Below are 9,998 nucleotides of genomic sequence, written 5' to 3'. Positions count from 1 at the left end.
TTGGTTCGGTTTCCATTCCATGCTAGGACCAACTGTAGGAAACCATAAACAAGTTTATCATTAAGTTCTACTGTTTCACTTCTAATAAAAGCATTCAGTTAAAAGTTAAGGTATCAGCGTGTTGATACCTTTTTCAGGTCCAATTGCTTGTTGAATCCTATTATTATAATTTGATGAAGGCTTGGAAATGGAAAAGGAGACATGAGAAGATGATCCTGGTCGTGAAGAAGACTCTGAAACCACATTCTTCCCCACTCCCTGAAGCTCACTGGGTCCCACCTTCCCTTGATCAGAACCAACTGTCATGTTTAACCATTCATAAATACAATTAATTTGCATCAAATACAAAATAATTTCAAATACAAAACAAGATGATAACAAAATGATGATTAAATAAATTTAAAAAAATGTTCTCACAAGAAGTCGATTTGAGACACCAAAGCCACCACTTTCATAAATACAATTAATTTACATCAAAAGGTTCTCATTCCAACATCATTCTGATCAGCTCTGATCACTTTGGAGACACCAAAGCCTCCACTTTCATCAGAAGATGGAGGAGGCAACTCAAATGTATATGTCAACTCAGTGATGCTAGAAGGGTAGTTTGGGAACTATTCCCAGCTATAAATCCAGTTCCAACATCATCAGATAAACCAACAACACCTATTTCCTTGTGTGCTTTGCTAGGGATGCTGTTGATTGCTCCAAGATGAAACTCCAGTATACCTTCAAAAATAACAACATTTTAAGGATAAATGATAACAAAAGTGATTTTGAAAAAAAAAAGATTACCAACAGTGTCTATGGATCTAGATTCAAGAACATGTTTTTCCACAGCTAGTGCCAGCTCAGCAATAGCCAAACCTGCATCATTTCTATTCCAAAATTGTGTATAAGACTCAAATATGTTATAAAAAAAAGATAATAATAATAAACAAAAGTTATAAAGAATTGTTTATTTTATTACCATTGTGGCATTAAAGCAGCTCCAGCATGGCCTCCATTTCCTCCAAAATCAACTTTAATGCTTGCAATAGCAGCAATAGCACGACCTCCATTTCCTCTAATCACTGACCACCTTTAAAGTGTTGATTTTGGTTTTGTACTTTTGTTTAAAAAAGTGCTGTGAGATTGTTGACCACTTTTAAAGTTTTTTTTTTTTTTAAATTGACTATTTTACTCTCACGCTACTTTCATTGTTATGATATACATAGCATGCTACTTTCATTTCTAAAACAAAAATAACAAGCTTCTTTTGTTGTTATATTAAAGAACCAGGAATCCTAAAATTAAAAAAGTTCCAAATACCAATTTTAAGCATTCGAGTTAGTGGTCATAAATAGCGATTTCGCTTTCATGTACTTTGGTTTCTCCAACAAGTGAGGATGGATGGCCAGGTGGCGACTGTATGTTTCTTGATTTCCTCTTCTCCCATCCATTAATATTCCAGATACATAGCTGCAATCCACTCAAAACATTTAAAAAAATAATAAAAAATAAATTAATCCATTATTATTTTAGACTGCATGTTATCTAACAAACACGAAAATATCTCCAAGAAAACAGAAATGTGAAAAAGCAAGTCCTGTAATTGGTTTCTGGTGACCTTTCAGCTTCATGTTGACTTATTAAACCATCAGGGTTAATAATATAAGACAATAACCAGATTAGAAGTTGTGAAGGTTTCCACTATGCACAGACTCTTTTAACTAAAAGCAAGAACAATTACCTCATCAACTCTAACATTGTAAATTTGAATGGTGGAATCCTCCATTCCTATAGCAATGATATTGTTGTCTTGAGGATGAAAAGGCAAGTCGGTGGCAGCAGGTGGTGGGGGAATGAAAGTTTCCATGACCTGCAGTCAGTTTAGCCACCTCAGTATCACAAAAAGACTCATACGTACAAAGTATTTTTTTAATGTCACGTTAAATTGAAAAAATATTAATTAGTTTATGGTACATAAATCAAATAAATATGCCAAATATTATTTAAATATTAGATAAAGAAAAAGCATATTTAATACAAAATAATTTTTCTTGTGATGAACATCGATGATAGGCCCGTTATATGATGGAGAGATTGCTTCCTGTTATAAGGACCACATGAGAGAAAGAATCACTAACTAGTCCATGAATACAAAAAAATGACCTGAACAATTTGATATGCACCAAGGGAACTACAAAATCACCCTAACACTAGAGGGTTCATGAACTTGGCTAAGATTATTCCAGCTTGCATAAGCTTAAATAAGCATATTAGCATTAGACACTGTTATATTGATGTTGACATCATTTAGATACCTGTACATTGAAACCAAATAAGATGACGTTAAACAAGGAGAGATAATGAGTAATAAAAGGTTCTAATAGAAAGAAATAAATGTAAGATGCTATAATATGCAAATAAACGAAGGTTTATTTGATCATTCTACAAACTGGTGGGCTCAACCAATGGTTACATGTGCATTCTAGAAGGGGCAAAAGGGAAAAAATGGAAAGTGGCTAGAAAGTCAGTTAGGGGGGGGGGGAGAGAGAGAGAGAGAGAGAGAGAGAGAGAGAGAGAGAGAGAGAGAGAAAGAGAGAGAGAGAGAGACAGAGTAGAATAGAATAAAGAGGGAAGAGTAACTTCATTTTGGGGATGTCGATTAATATTGTTCAATGTTCTTGGCTCTTAGCGTTTAGCTAGTGAGAGAGGGAGATTCCTTGGGACTGTTTGAGGGTCTTGCTTCATTGAATATAGTTTGTAATTCATTTCATTAGATTCAATGATATCATCATCTTCTTCTCTAATTCTTCCTGTTTCCCTTTAGTTTCATTATCTATTGATTTCTATTTCTCATCACTTTGGGACTGAAGTCATAGAGTTGGTTGATGTCCGAATTTCTTGCCTACAACCAAATATTAGTCTAAGTGATAACTTGTGCTGTAATTTGCAAAAAAACTTATATCACTAAAGCATGCATAAAACCACTTCAAGGAACAAGAAAATAAAGAATTGAAAAAACATGCCCACATCTACACTCAAGAATCCCTCTTCAATCAAAATTTAAATTGAACAATCTAGATAACAAGAATGAAGGAGTCCCTTCATGTAACATTTATAGAGCCAATATCCCAAACCATTAAACATAAATAAAAGAGTTTTCTCCAACTCCATTCCCAAAACTGTGTATTGCAACATGATGCACTTCAACAAACTCTCACATCTTATAAAAGATTATGACCCACAATTACAAACCTTCCAGAACCTATGAAAAGATCATTAGTAACATTTCTACAATTACAACGGTTTGATTGCCACTCGGTTAACCTAACTCAAACAAAAGAGAATCTGTCCACCAACACTTCTAGAACCTACTTACAAAACATGCAGTATGTACAAATAACAAGCCATCCAGGCATCATTACATCAATAACACTGGAACAGTTTGCTGAGATTAGATCAAACTATGCATGAAAAGAACAGAAAAACTGATGTATGAAAGTTTTCCTCAATGTATATTTATCCTACTTCACAGTACCATGTGTAGTAGGCTTACATTCATCAAGTGAACTTTGTAAATTATCCTTTCAAACTGATCATAATAATACTTTAGTTTGCTCTTGCTCAGAACGTGATAGGGTTTCAGGACTATGTTAGGCCAAGATCTCATTGGGCTTCAACATAATTGTATTAATTTCATAATCCTAACTTACACCTGCTTAGCCGAGAATTACATGAAGAATTTTAACACACACAGAACAGTTACAGTCAGGACAATTTAGAACAGATCTCAACAAATCTGAACCGACAATGCTAGCAAATAAACAATCCACAAAGTGCGCCCTTTTAATTAAAGAAGAAAAAACACAAAAAAAACATCATCGATACAAAATATTAGTACCTCATGCTCTCGAGAGCAACCTTCTGTAACCCTTGATCCGCATTCTGAACCCTCTCAAGATACATCTCTAATTGCTGCTTCAACGCAAAATCCTCCTCCAACTATAACAATTAAAAGGAAAAAATAAGAAATTTTCAATACATAAATAGATAGATAAAATAACCGAGCACTTACAAGATCTTCATCTTTCTTATCATCTTTCTTCTTAGGATCTTTCGATGGGACCTTCAAAGTCGCTTCTTCTCGGTTAATTAGCTCTACTAGTTCATGTTTAGGGGATGAAAGATGAGATTGCAGCTCCGATCTTAGGGTTTCAAAGGGGTCAAAGGTTCGTAGATCGAAGATGTAGGATTCCAAGTCGAAATTAGGGTTGAGGAATGAGGAAAGAGAAAGTACATAGAAAGTGTGTTTTCAGATAAGGAGCAAAAAAAAAAAGCAGTTATGTATCTCTTTTGTTCTCTCGGCTAGAAGAGATATCGACATCAAAGAGACATTTTAGAGAGGATTTTACAGAAGGCATAGAGAGAGGGGTGAAATAAGATCTAATGGTCGTTGAAATCTAGGAATCAAGCCCTGTGACTTCTTATCAACACAAGGAACACGATGTTATTAAGAGGGAGGCTTGTTGTGCGAGACATATCACAAAGAAGATCTGATGGTCGTTAAACAACATCCTAGGGCTTGTAAACTTGAGCATCTGTGGCGGTCTCCGTCGAGGTAAAGTTAGCCCAAGCTCACCGGCTAAAAGAGATGAGTCGATATCATTGGTAGAAGAGGTCAGCCAAGGTAGTGAACGTTGCAGAGAGCACTCCCATCTTGAAAGGAACCCTAGAATGATCCCTTCGATTTTTGATAAAATAAATAGTCCGGAGGCGCGTTCAAGAATTATAAAGCGACATACTCACACGACACGCCTTTTGTGATTGGTGCCCTCCATGTTTTTATTTTTATTTTTTTCTGACACAAATTTTAGGGCACGCAAAAATGCGCATCCTAAATCCTTCAAAATTTTGGAGAGATGACATTATTTTTACATTACACACTTTCATGTATCGTAAATTCGTGCGCGTCATAAATTGCGTGTCATTAAAGGCCTTTTTTCTAGTAGTGAGTCGATTTTGTGGCCCTATGAATGTAAAGTGTTCGATTTCTTGTGAGAAATGAAGCAATAGAGATCGATCTATGGAGGATGTGGGTCGTTCTTTGAGGGATGAAAAAAACCCTAGTTTCTTAGACATTGTGAGGACGGGGTTTTCTAATTTTTAGATTCCCGCAAGGTATAAAGGAGGGGAAACGATATTTGATGAGACCGATAAGGAGGTCAGGAGTGGAAGAGAAGCGAATCGAGAGCAGAGAGAAGGAGGGAGAGGGGAGAAGTTGAAAGATAGAAAGAAGGTAGAAGATGGGTGTTCAAAATTTTAGGGATTTCGTTTCCCCCTATACTGAACGCGCGTTTCATTAAAATTATAAAGCGACGGGTATAGAGGACGCGCGTGTAAAATAAAGCGCTCTCCGTGTTTTTAATTTTTTTTTCTTGAGACAGTAATTTAAGGGCACATAATAATGCGTGACGTAAATCCTTAAAGTTTTTTTTGAAGAGATGACACTTTTTAATGTCACTCTCTTTTGCGTAACATAAATCAATGAGTGTCGTGGTTTGCGCGTCGTAAAATGGTCTTTTTCTTGTAGTGATGGATGGGACTCTTTAAGCTTTTAGATCTCTTGTGGACTAAACTTGTTTTCTCGTGCTCATAAGAGGTGTTCAAACGTTTTTTCTTTCGTTGTTTTATGAATTACCCATCATTACACAATGAGGTGTAGGAGGAACAATCTCTGGGGAGAAAGGAACCTAAGGAGTTGCTTAGGGTTTAAGCAAATAGAAGTTCCGTCGGAAATTCGTTGGTGATTACCAAGGGGATGCCTACAAACTTGTAAAAAATACATAAAATTAACTATTTTGTTAAACTTTTGTCGATGTTATGTCGGTAATTTCCAACGGATTTCCGACCACACTATATTTTGTCATTATTTCGTCGGCAAATTAAGGTTTCCGTGTTACAGGTCCTATCACTAGTACACAAAGCATTTGTTGATACAGTTAAAATGATTAATGGATGCGAGTACTGAACCGCACCAAAAAAATATCGCATAAAAAATACCTTTATTTAATGGTGCGGTTCCAAAACCACATGAAAAAATAGCCAATACTGCTTAAAAAATAGCAAAAATCGCACAAAAAAAATAGAAAACAACACCTCAAAAAATACCTAGCTAAAACAACACCAATTAACAGGTTTGCCATTGATGCACACCACGCTACTTATGAAGCTTCATTTTCTTGTATTTAGGTATGTTCGGTGAGTGTTTTTCAATCAAAGGTTTAATCGTCATTTCTTTTTCTCCAAAAAGGGTGGTTTCAATCTCTGCAATTTCTTTTTCTCTACCAATTAAAAATCTATTCTTGGGAAATAACATTTCATCGATCTTGTTTTCAATTTCTTTTTCAACATCTTAAAACACATTCTACAAAAAACTAGCTCCATACCCATTGATTGAAAGTCACTAAAGCAAACATCATAAGTCTTTGGATCCCTTTTTGGAGATATATCACGGAAGAAGATGCATCTATAGAGATTCATAACAAGAAAAATCGTTAAAACTTAAAATATGACATCCATTTATAATTAATAAGAGAAAAATGGAGACACAAATGCCATTAATGAAAAAAAGATAAATAATGGACATAGTTTTTTTTTTAACCGGAAAATATAAATATATATAATCTACTCCTAAATTAACACATAATTCCACCTATGTCCACGACGGAACTTGAACCCTCGACCTCAAGGTGGGAGGACACTACCTCATACCGCTAAGTTAGAATACCTCACATGCGCTTTAATCGACAAATCTATAATTTTGAGAAGTTGCATATCCAACGTTATATAAAAGAGGGACGATTGAATGGAAATTTTGAAAAACATTAAAATTTTGAAGGAAATTTGGAGGGATTTAGCGCGAAATGAAAAATTCGAATGAAATTTTTAGAGGAAAGATTAATGGTGCGGTTTAGTATACTTTTAGTGTGAATAGTTTTTTGGTGCGGTTCAATGGTTTTTAGTACGAAATATTTTTGGTGCGGTTGTAATTGTTTTTTGGGGCGGTATCCACATGATTTTTTGGTGCAATTTTAAGAAACTGCATCAGAAAATGTTTTAATGGTGCGATTTTAGCACCAACAAAGCTATTTTATAGTGGGATTCTTTTATTTTTTTGATGTTGTAGATATTTAATAAGATGGTTTTTAGTAGGGACCGGATCAAAAAATAAAAACCACTCACACTATTAAATGACTATTAAATGACTTGTGTACTGGTGTATGGAATTAGGTAGTGATTTCTAATGAAAATTCCATCGGTGATTTTAGCCCCTTTTCCAGTAATGCTAAGAGATTTATGCAATGTTGATAAACTGGCCATTATTTAAATTTGAATGGTATTTATTTGCATATTATAACTGAGAGATCTGTTGATGGCTAACTTAATTTCTTTGAACCGCCATTGATAAACCATAAAACAAATTAAAACTAGGAAGTACAAACAAGAGCAGGACTACAACACCGATTGTTTATTTCAAAATTTTACCTATATATTAATTACATAATACAGGTGAAGAATCCGTAGAACATGTTCTAGTAAGATGTCCTTTTTGCAGCATTTTTAAAATGGTGCGGCATTCCCCAAAGGCATTTTTCAAAAAAGGCTGAAGCTGTTATCTATTCTCTATGGCTTCCTTTGGCGAATTTGGAAGGTGAGAAATGTGAACCTTGTATCTTTTGCCCCCGGTTAGCTCCTTGCTCATCGGTGGGCTTTTTTATTTTATTTTATTCATCGTTTCCAAAAAAAATTGCATAAACTTCGTTAATGTGAAGTTTAAGGAATATAATTAATGTTTAATAGTCATAAAAAGGAGGCCCTGTTTTTTTCTTTTGACAAATATGGCTCACTATTTAATGTAGGAGGACGAAGGGCATATGGAATGTAATAAATACACCCGATATCCCCTTTGGTATGCATGAAGGAACAACATGAACCCCTTGGACCATGAAGAATTCAGGAGGCAAGGCCATATGGTTATAGACTTCCTTGCCGATTATTACAAAAATATCAACAATTACCCTGTCCGAAGCCAAGTCAATCCCGGCTATCTAGCAGAAAGGTTGCCTGAATGCGCCCCATTGCTCCCAGAATCAATTGAAAGTATACTCAAAGATGTCGATAAAGATATTATTCCAGGCTTAACACATTGGCAAAGTCCAAACTTTTTTGCCTACTTTGCATCCAGCACAAGCACCGCAAGCTTTCTTGGTGAAATGCTTATCAATGGGTTCAATGTTGTAGGGTTTAATTGGCTATCTTCTCCTGCTGCCACAGAGCTAGAGATCGTGGTCATGGAGTGGTTGTCAAAACTACTTCAACTTCCCCAGTCCTTCTCATTCTCCGGCAATGGTGGAGGTGTTTTGCTTGGCACTACGTGTGAGGCCATCATTTGCACCATGCTTGCTGCAAGAGAGAAGATGCTTGATCAAATAGGAAGGGAAAACACAGAGAAGCTTGTTGTCTACTGTTCGGACCAAACCCATGTTTGTCTCGAAAAGGCAGCCAAAATTGTTGGGATAAATCCGGAGAATGTTCGAAAAGTCTTGACAACCAAATCCACAAACTATAAACTCTCCCCACAACGACTTGAAGAGTCGATTAAAAGAGACGTTGAAGCTGGTTTAATTCCGTTGTATTTATGTGCTACTGTTGGAACAACGTCAACTGCAACTGTTGATCCATTGGGACCCTTGTGTGAGTTGTCAAGCAAATATAATATGTGGGTTCACGTGGATGCTGCATATGCCGGAAGTGCTTGTATCTGCCCTGAGTTTCGTCACTTTCTTGATGGTGTAGAGGGTGCGAGTTCCTTCAGTTTTAATGCACACAAATGGCTTCTGACTAATCTTGCTTGTTGCTGTCTTTGGGTGAAAGACAATTCCGCCCTCACCAAACCTCTCTCCACGAATTCAGAGTACTTGAAAAACAAAGCGACTGAATCAGGACAAGTTGTGGACTTCAAAGACTGGCAGATAACACTAACAAGACGATTCCAAGCCTTGAAGTTATGGATGGTCCTAAGGAGCTATGGGGTGACTGGTTTGAGACAATTCTTAAGAAACCATGTGAAAATGGCAAAGGATTTCGAAATGATGGTGACCATGGACACTAGGTTTGAGATTGTGGTGCCTAGATACTTTTCTATGGTTTGTTTCAGGGTTTCTCCCCATGTTATAAATCGGCACCATGGCAACGATCATGAAGCAAATGAATTCAACAGCAAATTATTGGAATCAGTAAATGCAACAGGGATTATTTACATGACGCATTCAATGGTTGAAGGAGTTTTTATTATCAGGTTTTCTGTGGGTGCAACTCTCACTGAAGATAGACATATAAAGATGGCTTGGGAGTTGGTGCAGGATCAAGCAACTTCCCTGTTGGGTACACTAACACAAAAGGCGGATTCTAATGGTAATTAAGAAGCCATCCAAGCAGATAGAAGACCACTCTATCTAATCATCTAAAAGAATAAATTCAACATATCATGTTCTCTATTAATATGTGTTTAAATAATGTGTATGTGAGGTACAATAACCGCATTTATATAAAGATTTACTATAATCCGAGCTATTTAAAATATACATTATAGTTTAAGATAATTTCATGTGACAAAATTCCAGATCACTATGTTGCCATATATATTAATTAACAAATTTGGTGTTAGATATTCCTTCCATAGATTCGTCATGGAAAACTAAACTGAATTATATGATTAGAGAACAAAAGGAAGCAATGTGATTAATGTATTTATCCTTACAATCTCGTCAAAGTTTATGAAGGTGCAAATTAGCATAACTATTACTATACCTCATACATTATCTTAGTACATCATTTTTTCTATAAGATGGGAATCTTGTTGTACATTTTTATCCTTTCGTATTTTATTGTGATATTATTTTTTATTTATATTAATATCTGTACTATATTATAAAATATATATTTATCAT

At 35.6% G+C, this 9,998-nt stretch overlaps 1 protein-coding gene across 1 annotated transcript; it reads left to right on the top strand.

The window, feature by feature from the left end:
* The first annotated feature begins 7,921 nt into the window (after window positions 1-7,921).
* On the top strand, window positions 7,922-9,680 carry LOC145063604 (tyrosine decarboxylase 1-like). Its single transcript, XM_079011200.1, has one exon. The coding sequence runs from the start codon at window positions 7,977-7,979 to the stop codon at window positions 9,468-9,470; it is 1,494 nt and encodes a 497-aa protein (XP_078867326.1). The 5' UTR covers window positions 7,922-7,976; the 3' UTR covers window positions 9,471-9,680.
* The last annotated feature ends 318 nt before the right edge of the window (window positions 9,681-9,998 follow it).

The sequence above is a fragment of the Lactuca serriola genome, chromosome 7 (genome assembly GCF_051521515.1).
Source record: "Lactuca serriola cultivar US96UC23 chromosome 7, Lser_US96UC23_V15, whole genome shotgun sequence".
NCBI lineage: Eukaryota > Viridiplantae > Streptophyta > Magnoliopsida > Asterales > Asteraceae > Lactuca > Lactuca serriola.
Note: the sequence above shows the minus strand (reverse complement) of the source record. Positions and strands in the feature narration are given on the sequence as shown.